This window comes from Oncorhynchus nerka, unplaced genomic scaffold (genome assembly GCF_034236695.1).
Source record: "Oncorhynchus nerka isolate Pitt River unplaced genomic scaffold, Oner_Uvic_2.0 unplaced_scaffold_280___fragment_2___debris, whole genome shotgun sequence".
Lineage (NCBI taxonomy): Eukaryota > Metazoa > Chordata > Actinopteri > Salmoniformes > Salmonidae > Oncorhynchus > Oncorhynchus nerka.
Genome location: NW_027039964.1, coordinates 42,844 through 57,547, shown reverse-complemented (window position 1 = coordinate 57,547; position 14,704 = coordinate 42,844). Strand labels below are relative to the sequence as shown.

General features: G+C 49.8%; 1 protein-coding gene across 1 annotated transcript in view; it reads right to left on the bottom strand.

The window, feature by feature from the left end:
- Positions 1-872: 872 nt before the first annotated feature.
- Positions 873-14,704, bottom strand: part of LOC115120042 (alpha-ketoglutarate-dependent dioxygenase FTO-like) — a 27,397-nt gene continuing 13,565 nt past the window's right edge. Inside the window, exon 5 of the mRNA XM_065015596.1 lies at positions 873-1,059. Within this exon, the coding sequence (XP_064871668.1) occupies positions 931-1,059 (129 nt within the window). The 3' untranslated portion in view covers positions 873-930. The remainder of the gene's footprint in view (positions 1,060-14,704) is intronic.

The following is a 14,704-nucleotide window of genomic DNA, read 5'->3' as shown; positions in this document are numbered from 1 at the left end:
TTCTGGCCGTCCTACAAGGTTCTGATAGAGAGATGAGGTTTGGATCATTGATTGAGTCACACTAATTCTGGCCGTCCTACAAGGTTCTGATAGAGAGATGAGGTTTGGATCATTGATTGAGTCACACTAATTCTGGCCGTCCTACAAGGTTCTGATAGAGAGATGAGGTTTGGATCATTGATTGAGTCACACTAATTCTGGCCGTCCTACAAGGTTCTGATAGAGACATGAGGTTTGGACCATTGGTTTTCCGTCATTATTAAACCCACTGGGCAAAATATGTGTTTTGTGTGTGTGTGTGTGTGTGCGAGAGCACATATGTGTGTGTGCATTCCTGAGTATGCATGCCTGTGAGTGTGGCTAAGTGTGTGTCTTTCTGAGACAAGGGCACCAAAGCAGTAGAGATGGGTGGAACAGCTAAAACAAACATATTATGTTTTGTGTGGGAGGGTGTTATGGGTGTATATGTAATAACATGTGTGTATAATATGTATTGTGTGTGTGTGGGGTGGACAGAGAGAACAGTGAGTGTGAGGCCTTGCTTTATCTGAATGAATGGGCTCGGTCTCTGTTCTTATCCTGGACTGGGCCTCATCTAGGGGAAGGAAGTTACTGAGCTATCCAATCCAGGACACACGTCACCCTGATTGCTGCTAGGTCCAAGGACCCCTCACTACAAACAACCTCCAACACCCACGTCAGATCTGCAGACTATCTGAGGAACTCACTTCACATCACCTACGTTCCTACTCAAATTTCAACCATACTGATTCCTTTAAGGTTTTGTTTCACACAATTGAAAGTGTAACAGGGTGTGATTCTTGAACATGTGCCATCCAGACACGTGTGCTTGTTTTCACATTTCAACATTGTTGTGTGTGAGTTTCTGTTTACTGCTGTTGTTGTTTACTGTTGTTGGTGGTTATCTGCTTACCTGTCTCTCCAGGTCTGTCTGTGCTGCTGTCTGTCTGTCAGGGCAGTTAGCAGGGTCTCTGCCATCTCTCTCCTGCCCTCCTCCGGTTGTCCCTCTTCCTCTACCGCTGCCAGTAAGAGTTGCGTCTGAAAGATAGGAAGTAAACAGGAAATTCTGTATTAAAATGACATGGTTCCATATCTCGATTCTGTCTTATCAGGCCCAATTTGGCGCAGGCGGAGCTGTTCTGAACACTTCCTGACTCGCCTGTTCGAGGTACAGACTTCCTGGACGTGTCATTTGACACGTCTATTTGTCCTGGATACATTATAGACACTATTCCCTGCATTATAGACACTATTCCCTGCATTATAGACACTATTCCCTGCATTATAGACGCTATTCCCTGCATTATTCCCTGCATTATTCCCTGCATTATAGACGCTATTCCCTGCATTATAGGCGCTATTCCCTGCATTATAGGCGCTATTCCCTGCATTATAGGCGCTATTTCCTGCATTATAGACGCTATTCCCTGCAATAGCCGCCTCTTGCGTCGGCGAGACAACATTCAGAAACCGGTTGTTCTCACGAAAACACCTCTAAAGGGAATAGCGTCTATAATGCAGGGAATAATGCAGGGAATATAGTCTATAATGCAGGGAATAATGCAGGGAATAGCATCTATAATGCAGGGAATAGCGCCTATAATGCAGGGAATAGCGTCTATAATGCAGGGAATAGAGTCTAAAATGCTGTAATAGACCCAGTTGATGTCACAAACTCCAAATTGAACACAGTTGTCTCAGACTATTTGAATATTCATTTCCTGTACATACATTATATTTAAACGCCTTTTCATCAGGTTTTCGTTTTGCAGACCTCACTTGTGTAGTGACATGAGTAAATAATATTTTTGGTATCAAACATATTTTATTCTGGTTGTCAGTTTCACATCAGAGGATGGCAAATTACCCCAAATATTAGAGAGTGAGTCAATTAATCACATATACCACTGGTGTGTAATGTGTGAGTATCCCCTGTTGAACATGAATTACAGGGCGGCTTAGAGTGTGACGTGGTGCATCAACGTTAATCTGGAACATACTGGTAACCTCTCCTCTCTGTTCCTCTCCTCTGTTTTCTCTCCTCCTCTGCTGTCTTCTCCTCTCCTCCTCTTCTCTAAGCTGCTTCAGAGGAAGTCAAATGAAAAGGGATCTGGCAGCCCAAATTAAATGCAGTTCTGTCAGTGCCGCTCAAATCCCTCTTTCCCTTCAGTCTTTCTCTCTCCTCCTGTCTTTTTCTCTCTCCCTCCATCTCCATCTCTCTCTCTCCCGTAGTCTCTCGCTCTCTCCCTCACCCTTGCTCTCTCTCTCCCCTCCATCTCTTTCTCCATCTCCCTCTGTTTCTCTCCCTCCATCTCTCCCCTCAGAGGGAGGTGTGATGGATCTGTTACTCTGACTGACTCTGACTGCTTGTTAAGAGCAGTCTCTTCCTGTCACATCCACCAGTCACACACTTTCATTTCCTCCTATTACACAGCTACCTCTTTCTATCTCCTCTCCATTCTCCCCCTCCTCTCTTTCAAAACCCACAATGCAAGGGAGACTCTTTTTTTCCCAGCCTTTTTAATCAGTTTCTGACAATCCACCTGTCTGTCTTCATTCGCGTGAGGACATGTTTGATTGTGGGTTCTTGAGAAGGGAGCGGAGCAGGATTCAGAGATGTTCAAATCACCCTCACTTCCCTCTACACCGATGGGACAGGTGTCAAAACATTTGATGACACGGGCGGCGAGCCGAGGACATGTGACCGATTGCACCTGAGGAGAATGAGACGTCAGATAAATCAGCTGACCAGAGGAGAGAATGGTGGCAGGCTATAGGTCAGGTCCCTATGGAAACTGTACTGCAGCCGTCACCTTGCATCAAGCACTAATCTTCATATGATTGACAGCTTGAGAAACTATGAGAAAGTGCATTCCGTGTGTATCAACGTCTCTGAAATGAGTTCTCACCATCTCTATGGATTGCTTTCCTTTACAGTACTCCTAAATCGTGTTTGTCTGCTGTGTGATTCAGCACTGCTGAGTAAAACTGAACCATAACTGAACAGAAACCTATTTAACCTGCTTTAAACCCACTAAATGCTGACTCTGTATGTGTGTCTCTTCACCCTGGAGGTGTGAGGGGTCAGGGGTTCAGAGGAGAGGGGAAGAGCCCCTCTGTCCCCAGCATGGTTGATGACAGAAGCCACCAAAGAAGCAGTAAAAGACCCACAACAGGATCCTCACACTGATGGCAGGCCTGAACTCATACTCACCTCTCCTCTTAATTCTTAGTAAACACAATGGCAACAGGCTCCTAAGAGGGGCGAGGGGCGTATCTCTGTGTGTGTGTGTGTGTGTGTCTCTCTATGTGTGTTTGTTGTGTTGTGTTCAAGAGGGTCTGATAGACCGGTGATGAGTGACGCCTTCAGGTTTAGCCCCAGGCTGATCCCCAGGACCTTTAGAGACTCTACTGCTTGTTTACTGCACTGGGCCAGAACAAGTTCCTTACCACCCCCTAGACCCACACCTACCCATACCCACACCTACCCAGCCCGGTCTGCACTAAACCCACATCTACCCAGCCCAGCCTGCGCTACACTCACACCTACCCAGCACTGCCTTCCCTACACCCACATCTACCAAGCCCAGCCTGCCCTACACCCACAGCCCACATCTACCAAGCCCAGCCTGCCCTACACCCACAGCCCACATCTACCAAGCCCAGCCTGCCCTACACCCACAAACCACACCTACCCAGCCTGCCCTACACCCACAAACCACACCTACCCAGCCTGCCCTACACCCACAAACTACACCTACCCAGCCTGCCCTACACCCACAAACCACACCTACCCAGCCTGCCCTACACCCACAAACCACACCTACCCAGCCTGCCCTACACCCACAAACCACACGTACCCAGCCTGCCCTACACCCACACCTACCCGGCCCAGCCTGCCCTACACCCACACCTACCCGGCCCAGCCTGCCCTACACCCACAGCCCACATCTACCAAGCCCAGCCTGCCCTACACTCACACCTACCCAGCCCCCAGCCTGCCTTACACCCACAGCCCACACCTACCCAGCCCCCAGCCTGCCTTACACCCACAGCCCCACGTACCCAGCACCCACAGCCAACACCTACCTAGCCCAGCCTGCCTTACACCCACAGCCCACACCTACCTAGCCCAGCACCCACAGCCAACACCTACCCAGCCTGCCCTACACTCACACCTACCTAGCCCAGCCTTCCTTACACCCACAGCCCACACCTACCCAGCCCAGCACCCACAGCCAACACCTACCCAGCCCAGCCTGCCCTACACTCACACCTACCCAGCCCAGCCTGCCCTACACTCACACCTACCCAGCCCAGCCTGCCCTACACTCACATCTACCCAGCACAGCCTGCCTTACACCCACAGCCCACACCTACCCAGCCCAGCCTGCCCTACACTCACACCTACCCAGCACAGCCTGCCTTACACCCACAGCCCACACCTACCCAGCCCAGCCTGCCCTACACTCACACCTACCCAGCCCAGCCTGCCTTACACCCACAGCCCACACCTACCCAGCCCAGCCTGCCCTACACTCACACCTACCCAGCCCAGCCTGCCCTACACTCACACCTACCCAGCCCAGCCTGCCCTACACTCACACCTACCCAGCCCAGCCTGCCCTACACTCACACCTACCCAGCACAGCCTGCCTTACACCCACAGCCCACACCTACCCAGCCCAGCCTGCCTTACACCCACAGCCCACACCTACCCAGCCCAGCCTGCCCAGCCTGCCTACACCCACAGCCCACACCTACCCAGCCCAGCCTGCCTTACACCCACAGCCCACACCTACCCAGCACAGCCTGCCTTACACCCACAGCCCACACCTACCTAGCACAGCCTGCCCTACACCCACAGCCCACACCTACCTAGCCCAGCCTGCCTTACACCCACAGCCCACACCTACCCAGCACAGCCTGCCCTACACCCACAGCCCACACCTACCCAGCCCAGCCTGCCTTACACCCACAGCCCACACCTACCCAGCCCAGCCTGCCTTACACCCACAGCCCACACCTACCCAGCCCAGCCTGCCTTACACCCACAGCCCACACCTACCCAGCCCAGCCTGCCTTACACCCACAGCCCACACCTACCCAGCACAGCCTGCCTTACACCCACAGCCCACACCTACCTAGCACAGCCTGCCTTACACCCACAGCCCACACCTACCCAGCCCAGCCTGCCCTACACTCACACCTACCCAGCACAGCCTGCCTTACACCCACAGCCCACACCTACCCAGCCCAGCCTGCCTTACACCCACAGCCCACACCTACCCAGCCCAGCCTGCCTTACACCCACAGCCCACACCTACCCAGCCCAGCCTGCCTTACACCCACAGCCCACACCTACCTAGCCCAGCCTGCCTTACACCCACAGCCCACACCTACCCAGCCCAGCCTGCCCTACACCCAAAGCCCACACCTACCCAGCCCAGCCTGCCCTATACCTACCCAGCCCACCCTACACCCACAGCCCCACCTACCCAACCCAGCCTATCCTACATCCACAGCCCACACCTTTATCATCTCAGCCTCGTCTATTAGCACTGGGTGGCCCTCTCCTCCCCCTCTGTTTACATCCAGATGACAGCACCCGTCCTCAGCTTCCTGATGCTGACCAGAGATGTCCCCTTGACCTGGAGTTGGGACCAAGGGGGAGAGAAAGGGCAGAGGGGAACCTATAGCTGCCACACCCAGATCCAGCTCTATACTCTTGTCCACCAGCTCCAGCATTGTGCATTTAATCTAAAGAAAGGCCTCCAGATTCCCTAGCTTAGGTAAACGAATACAAACATAGACTGAGAACAACTTCTAAAGACCAAACCCCAAGGCAGCCCGCGGCTTCTCACTGACACATTTGACATTATAGTAATTTAGCAGGCGCTTATCCAGAGGGGGGTCAACCATTGGTGCCAGGACAGAGAAGAGATTGGACTGGGCTGAGTGGGAGGGCCAAGAGACCTGAGGTGGCAGAACGGAGTGCTCGGGTTGGGGTGTAGAGCTTGAGCATAGCCTGAAGGTAGGGATGGGCAGTTCCTCTTGCTGCTCTGTAGGTAAGCACCATGGTATTGTAGTGGATGTGAGCTTCAACTGAAAGCCAGTGGAGTGTGCGAAGGAGCGTGGTGACATGAGAGAACTTGGGAAGGTTGAAAACCAGGCAGGCTGCAGCATTCTGGATAAGTTGCAGGGGTTTGATGGTACAAGCAGGGAGCCCAGCCAACAGCGAGTTGCAGTAGTCCAGACGGTACAGGACAAGACCCTGGATTAGGACCTGCGTGAGGAAAGGTTGTACTTTACGGATGTTGTAGAGCATGAACCTGCAGGAGCGAGCCACTGCTTTGATGTTTGCAGAGAACGACAGGGTGTTGTCTAGGGTAACGCCAAGATTCTTTCCACTCTGGGAGGGTGACACTGTGGAGTTGTCAACTGTGATGGAGAGGTCTTTGAGCGGGCAGGCCTTCCCCGGGAGGAAGAGCAGCTTAGTCTTGTCGAGGTTGAGCTTGAGGTGGTGGGCCGTCATCCAAGTTGAGATATCTGCCAGAGATGAGTGTCGACACCTGGGTGTCAGCAATGATAGGAGAGACCATGTGAGGATATGATGGAGCCGAGTGACTTGGTGTATGGAGAGATGAGGGCCTAGAACCGAGCCCTGGGGGACACCAGTAGTGAGAGTACGTGGTGCAGACACAGATCCTCTCCATGTCACCTGGTGACACGCACAACTAACAAAAAACTATCTAACCTCTGATCTGTGAAACCTGTGTTTCCATATAAAATGACTGGGAACAAAATAAAAGTGAGGGTAGACGGGGCTGTGTTATTATGGTGCTATGCTTCACTACCAGTCCAAAGGTGACTGGTTTGGTCACAGTGTAACTTATAGAAAGTATATTACTAGGGAGGAAGTAGGAAGTGATAGGAAAATATGCTCCAGAGTGGTTCACATACCATAAATACTGTAGTGCATTCAGACTGACCCGAGAGTATCTTTCAAATTGTTAACACCCCATGTAAAGTCTTATTGCCTGACTTCAGATCAGCAGTTGCAGGCATGTTGGATTATATCTGGCTCTTCTTCCTCTTTTGGACCAGGCTATGACTCACACTCTTCTCCCCACACTGTAGTTAAAAGTTACCCACATATCTAAGATCAGATTAACCTACCCTCATTGCGGAGTAAAGACATATCTGACTCTGTATCAGTGGTTAGAGATAGAGACAGCATATACCTTACTGCTCTGCACACCTCTGTCTGTCTGACTGGCAGCTACACCTCTACCTCTTCCAGTTTTCCCCCAACTCCCTGGCACAGCCACAGTTACCAGTCCCAGCAATGTACAGGCCTCCTCGTCAGACTCTCTGTGCCAACTACAGGCTGCCCATAATGGAGGCCTAGCCCGGCCCAGTAATCCATCCTTCTGTTTACGACTGCTGGGGCCTCTCTTACACAACCTGCTACATGGAGGAGCTCATGTCACGCTGACCAAGATGGCCAACCTCAAACATCCACACAGATATCTGAACCAGCCAGAGTCTTAACCCTGCTCTCTCTCTCACTCTGTCTCTCTCTCTTCATCCAGCTCTACTCTCAATCACTCCATCTCCCCTTTTGGTCTGACACTATCACTCTAGCTCAGGGTAGATTTCAGGCCTATTCTCCAAATCATCTGACACTTTGTAGCTGCTCCAGTTGCTCCTGCCCCGACATCTTATTTCATAGGCCCAGGGAGTGGGGTTTGGCAAGCTGCTAATACATGAAACCAATATGACTTCCACAACTGGTCGGTGGAAAAAGGCATCAGGCACCTTGCTTCAGGTAATTGATAGCTTCTGCTGGGTGATGGACAACCAGGGAACTGTGAACATGCTGTGTGTGTGTGTGTGTGTGTGTGTGTGTGTGTGTCTCTGGCGTCCCAGGTTACGTTGCTCTGGGGGTAACAGTCACATGGCTGGAAACGTTATATTAGCCCAGGAAATAAGCCCGAGCCACTTTCACTTTCCTGTGACATCACACAACTTCCAGTAATAAAAGTGCTGCTCTTACCTATTCCTGCATATCATGACATTACAGTTGCACCATATAGACACCTGGCTGAAATTTCAATGAGGACTGGTGGGAAGATAGCTAAAGCTTCTGCATGGGGACTGACTGGGATGGTTGGGGTGAATTAGTGTCATGTGTTGACTTGGTCTCATCACTGTGCAGGCTAAGTCCAATTTGAAGGCCCCTGACTGTTGACATCACTAAAGCTGAGCAGGCATTGGAGTGAACAGACTGAGAGGTGGGGGGCTGGAAAAACACTAGGCCTCTCACAGAGAAGGGGTGGGGGGAGGTTTTATGTCTATTCAGGCCCCGAGAGATGAGTTGGGATGTGTGTGTGTGTGTGTGTGTGTGTGTGTGTGTGTGTGTGTGTGTGTGTGTGTGTGCAAGTGCGTATGTGTGTGTGTGTGTGTGCGTGCGTGTGCGGTACTTGTGATCTCCTTGGTGATTGAAAGGCTGCCCTTTCCACCAGATTAACCCCCTAAGGGTCATAGGTGCCATCAATTATGTCACCCCCAAACTGGGCTTCCCTATACACACCGCATTATATGAAGTGTAAAACATTAGAAAAATGTGTCTGAAACATCAGAGAAGCACATTTGAGCAGACAAGGGGGGTGTGGGGTTGTAAAGAGACACCATAGAAGGAGTAGGCCTCAACAAGTGAGTGTGTTTGAAGGCATTGTCATGCACTAGCAAGGGCAGGGTGTCTATGTACGGCACAGCTACAGTCCATCTTTAAGGGCAGAATGCAGGGAGGACGGACGGACATATGCTTTGCACAGGGCCAAATGAGGCAGAACCTGATTGGCTTTTGTGGTCGTTTCTTTTGTTGGCAAAGAAAAAGCAAATCTGTTTGAGGGTCGCAATCCAACAGTCTAATTCAGCCCCACAAACATCACACAAAACCCTACTCGCACGGCTCTCACCATCGCACAGGTCAGCATGAGAGCGGATCCAGTTGAATTGAATGGTTAAACCACATACCCCCATCTAAATGAGCTCTGCAGATGGCTACCACACACACACACACAGATTTGCCTCCACATCAGGGGACTGGTAAGGACATACACATTCTACACAGACTACTACCCCAGCATTCCTGACTAAATGAATCACTGTCCCCCATAAGAAAGCATCTGGGGTATAAGGACTAACTTAGGACAGAAAAGATGGAGCTTGACAGAGATGGAAGACACATGGCACTTGCTCACATGAGCATGCTACTAGACTGCTCCCTCCCTCCACCTAAAAGTTGATCACAGATGTTAGATTGCAGATTCGGATGAGCACCTCTCTCTTGCCAATAAAATATTTTTGCTGACTGGGGGAAAGCCAGGATCTCTCCCAGAAAGTTACAATGTTACACACACTCCAATGCTCCACACCTCATTTCCTAAAAAATGCTAAACCAATAATGGGGATTTCCATCATTCTCCTGCAGCATCACTAGCACAGGAGAAGGTGGTTTAGCATGTCTATAGGGACAGAACTGGGCCATTTATAGGAGGTAAGCTCTGATTGACTAGAGTTAACATTAGAGTAGGGCTGAAAATGCTGCGATTTAACTATTCCAATGAAAGAACACAGGCCTCAGACCCATCAGGTCAACCCCAGCTCTGGCTAGAGAGGTATGTGACTGTATGAACAGGAAGGCCTGAGGTCCATCACTGCTCTGGCTAGAGAGGTATGTGACTGTATGAACAGGAAGGCCTGAGGTCCATCACTGCTCTGGCTAGAGAGGTATGTGACTGTATGAACAGAAAGGTCTGAGGTCCATCACTGCTCTGGCTAGAGAGGTACGTGACTGTATGAACAGGAAGGCCTGAGGTCCATCACTGCTCTGGCTAGAGAGGTATGTGACTGTATGAACAGGAAGGCCTGAGGTCCATCACTGCTCTGGCTAGAGAGGTATGTGACTGTATGAACAGGAAGGCCTGAGGTCCATCACTGCTCTGGCTAGAGAGGTATGTGACTGTATGACCAGAAAGGCCTGAGGTCCATCACTGCTCTGGCTAGAGAGGTATGTGACTGTATGAACAGGAAGGTCTGAGGTCCATCACTGCTCTGGCTAGAGAGGTATGTGACTGTATGAACAGAAAGGCCTGAGGTCCATCACTGCTCTGGCTAGAGAGGTATGTGACTGTATGAACAGGAAGGTCTGAGGTCCATCACTGCTCTGGCTAGAGAGGTATGTGACTGTATGAACAGGAAGGCCTGAGGTCCATCACTGCTCTGGCTAGAGAGGTATGTGACTGTATGAACAGGGAGGCCTGAGGTCCATCACTGCTCTGGCTAGAGAGGTATGTGACTGTATGAACAGAAAGGTCTGAGGTCCATCACTGCTCTGGCTAGAGAGGTATGTGACTGTATGAACAGGAAGGCCTGAGGTCCATCACTGCTCTGGCTAGAGAGGTATGTGACTGTATGAACAGGAAGGCCTGAGGTCCATCACTGCTCTGGCTAGAGAGGTATGTGACTGTATGAACAGGAAGGCCTGAGGTCCATCACTGCTCTGGCTAGAGAGGTATGTGACTGTATGAACAGAAAGGCCTGAGGTCCATCACTGCTCTGGCTAGAGAGGTATGTGACTGTATGAACAGGAAGGCCTGAGGTCCATCACTGCTCTGGCTAGAGAGGTATGTGACTGTATGAACAGAAAGGCCCGAGGTCCATCACTGCTCTGGCTAGAGAGGTATGTGACTGTATGAACAGAAAGGCCCGAGGTCCATCACTGCTCTGGCTAGAGAGGTATGTGACTGTATGAACAGGAAGGCCTGAGGTCCATCACTGCTCTGGCTAGAGAGGTATGTGACTGTATGAACAGGAAGGCCTGAGGTCCATCACTGCTCTGGCTAGAGAGGTATGTGACTGTATGAACAGAAAGGCCTGAGGTCCATCACTGCTCTGGCTAGAGAGGTATGTGACTGTATGAACAGAAAGGCCTGAGGTCCATCACTGCTCTGGCTAGAGAGGTATGTGACTGTATGAACAGGAAGGCCTGAGGTCCATCACTGCTCTGGCTAGAGAGGTATGTGACTGTATGAACAGGAAGGCCTGAGGTCCATCACTGCTCTGGCTAGAGAGGTATGTGACTGTATGAACAGGAAGGCCTGAGGTCCATCACTGCTCTGGCTAGAGAGGTATGTGACTGTATGAACAGAAAGGCCTGAGGTCCATCACTGCTCTGGCTAGAGAGGTATGTGACTGTATGAACAGGGAGGCCTGAGGTCCATCACTGCTCTGGCTAGAGAGGTATGTGACTGTATGAACAGGAAGGCCTGAGGTCCATCACTGCTCTGGCTAGAGAGGTATGTGACTGTATGAACAGGAATGCCTGAGGTCCATCACTGCTCTGGCTAGAGAGGTATGTGACTGTATGAACAGGAAGGCCTGAGGTCCATCACTGCTCTGGCTAGAGAGGTATGTGACTGTATGAACAGGAAGGCCTGAGGTCCATCACTGCTCTGGCTAGAGAGGTATGTGACTGTATGAACAGAAAGGCCTGAGGTCCATCACTGCTCTGGCTAGAGAGGTATGTGACTGTATGAACAGGAAGGCCTGAGGTCCATCACTGCTCTGGCTAGAGAGGTATGTGACTGTATGAACAGAAAGGCCTGAGGTCCATCACTGCTCTGGCTAGAGAGGTATGTGACTGTATGAACAGAAAGTCCTGAGGTCCATCACTGCTCTGGCTAGAGAGGTATGTGACTGTATGAACAGAAAGGCCTGAGGTCCATCACTGCTCTGGCTAGAGAGGTATGTGACTGTATGAACAGAAAGGCCTGAGGTCCATCACTGCTCTGGCTAGAGAGGTATGTGACTGTATGAACAGAAAGGTCTGAGGTCCATCACTGCTCTGGCTAGAGAGGTATGTGACTGTATGAACAGGAAGGCCTGAGGTCCATCACTGCTCTGGCTAGAAAGGTATGTGACTGTATGAACAGGAAGGCCTGAGGTAAGGCTACATTACTGTGTGAAAGACCTGTCAGATCCCACTCATGTCTTTATCCTGGGAGTGAAGCTGGCAGGTCTGCTAAGTCTGTTAGAGAGAGAGGAATACATAGTGGACTAGTATGAGTTCCCTAGGGGTGCAGTCCCATTGTAAAGGCTGTAGTAGAGTACTGTCAGGGCTAATACAGACAGCTCCTCTATAAGGTCCCCAGGCTCTGACAGACATGAGGCTAACTGACCCGTATGAACCCCTGTCTCCTGTACTGGGTGGCCTAGAACAAGACAACCACCATTTACAATCATGAGTAATATGAGTTAGAAAAGGGAAAGGATACTATCTGTTTTTAGACTTGTGAATTTATCCCACTACACACACACCCCTGCTCATTTTATTGTGTGTGCTTCTGCTCCCCACCCAGGGAGCCCGGCAGGCTGATGGGAGCTGAGTGGGTAAACAGTGTTTATAAGGCAGTTAGCCAGCAGAGAGAGAGGATGCAGCCCTCCAGGCAGCTCTTACCCAAATAAAACAGACATTTATTACACCGTACATGACCCTCTCATTACACATAAATAGGAATTAATGAGAGCTATATCTGGCGCTCCCCACGGAGGGAGGCGGGCCCCTCTAAAGGACTACCGTTAATTACACTGTCCTACATCTCACCCACTTAACACCGCCCACTAGTGTGAGCTATCTGGAGGGGTGGAGGGGAAAGACTCCCCCACTACCTGCAGTGATCTGATTGCCCCTGTGAGCTTAGTGAGATGGCATGACCCAAAAAAGGAGTTGGAGTTAGTTTAAGACATTTTTGGGAGATACTGTACTGTATCATTGTGTTTTTTATAGCAAAATAATCATCTTGAGAGTAAAGTGTGGAGGTACTGTATATGTTGACCCACAAACACACTTGATGTTTTATCTCAGTTGGCTTGTCCACCTCATACAGGACCTCCTGAAAGAGAAACAAACTAAAAAACTAAATAAGGAACTTCCCAGCATGTTACTGAGCTCCACTACTCCTCTCACTTCTCCTCCTCTATCACCCAACCTGCATCACATCATCCATCTCCCTCTCTCTCCCCACATCCATTCATCCATCCATCCACTATCTCTACCTCCTCCGTCTCCCTCTCTCTCTGACTGCCGTTTAAATCCTCCCATTATCTCATCCTCTACTTTCCCCCACTTGTGTCCCCCCACCCCCACCCCCCACCCCACACCTGAAATGTCCCAAATAATCTGCTGCATCTTCTCCATAATTCCTCTCTTTCTTTGCGATTCTTCAAGCGAATCAGACAATTTTACACTCCTCTTCCCGTCAGGATTCCCCCGTTCTCCTGCTCTTTGTTCTCAACGCAGCTTAACGCACTTAAGAGCCTGAACACGATAGCTGCACTGATGACTTTGGAGAATTAAAATGGGGAATTGCACAACATGTGCAGAGGGGTGAGACTGGGGGAATTGGTAGGTGGGGTACTTCAGTTAACTTTGCTACCTGTCTGCTACTACTGTGTCTTGCCTCTACTGTGCCTGCGACACAGAAAGAGTGTACCCACCAACAATAAGGTGTTTATTCACAGATAATAAAATGAAATATCAAGGGGAAGAGCCTGGAAGAATCACAGTGGAATCTATCTCTGGGGATGAACATACACGTTTGCTACAGGAAAACATTCATCCATTTTACAATATGTTTTTTACTTGCAGAAAACAAAACAAGCACCCTTCTGTGTCTGGGGGAAAAGGTGGGACTGAATGTTCCTGTCTGCTGCTACACTGTCTAGAGCCAGAGCCTACAGTGAAACAGTACTTCCTCAGTTTGCTTTTCATTCCCACAAAAGAAAAACAGAACCGCCCCTCTGTGTCTGTGTTAATTGACTCGATCCCACACAGAGACGAGCATCAGAACAGTTGGAGAATAAATAATTACACCTGGATCAAAGTGATGCAATAATTGCATGTCAAGTGTTGGTTAACGTTAATGTCTATTGTCAGCAGAAAGAGGGTGTGCTTTGGTATGAGAGTATGGAGACATCTTTCTTTCATCTCTGTTTCTGCTTAACTCTCTCACTGTCTGTCTTTCTTTATCTCTGTCTCTCACTTTCTCGTTCTCACTCTTTCTTTCTCTCCTCTCTCTCTCCCTTCAATCTCTTTCTTTCTCACTGTATATATCCTTTCCCCTCTCTCCCTCTGGGTTTCTGTGACAGAAGCAGGCATGGAGAGGCCCTGCAGCTAGCCCGCCCGTCCTCCCGTCCACAGCCACAGTGAATGTGATTAAGCTGAGCAGTGATTCATCTGCTCTGCCCTGTAATTCCTCTCTACCACTTTAATGGATGTTATCGCCCCCCTCTGAAGACTTATCTTGCTGATCAGGGCCCGGCTAGGAGGAAAAACAACCTGCTACATAAATAAATAACGGAGGAAGGGGATTGGAGGAGCTGCTAAGAGGAGAAGACAGATCAGTCCCGGTAAAGTGCTCATTTGTTTTCTAAGAAAAATAGACAAGTGACTTCAAAGTCTGCCAATACAGTAGAAACACCGTCAACATCACAATCCATCAGACAAACAAACCCAAACTGGTGTCAATAACAAATATCTTTGTTTTTTATGAACACACAAAGAAAGAGAGAGATATTCTATAGGTAATTATACATGGTTTGGGATGAGAATATA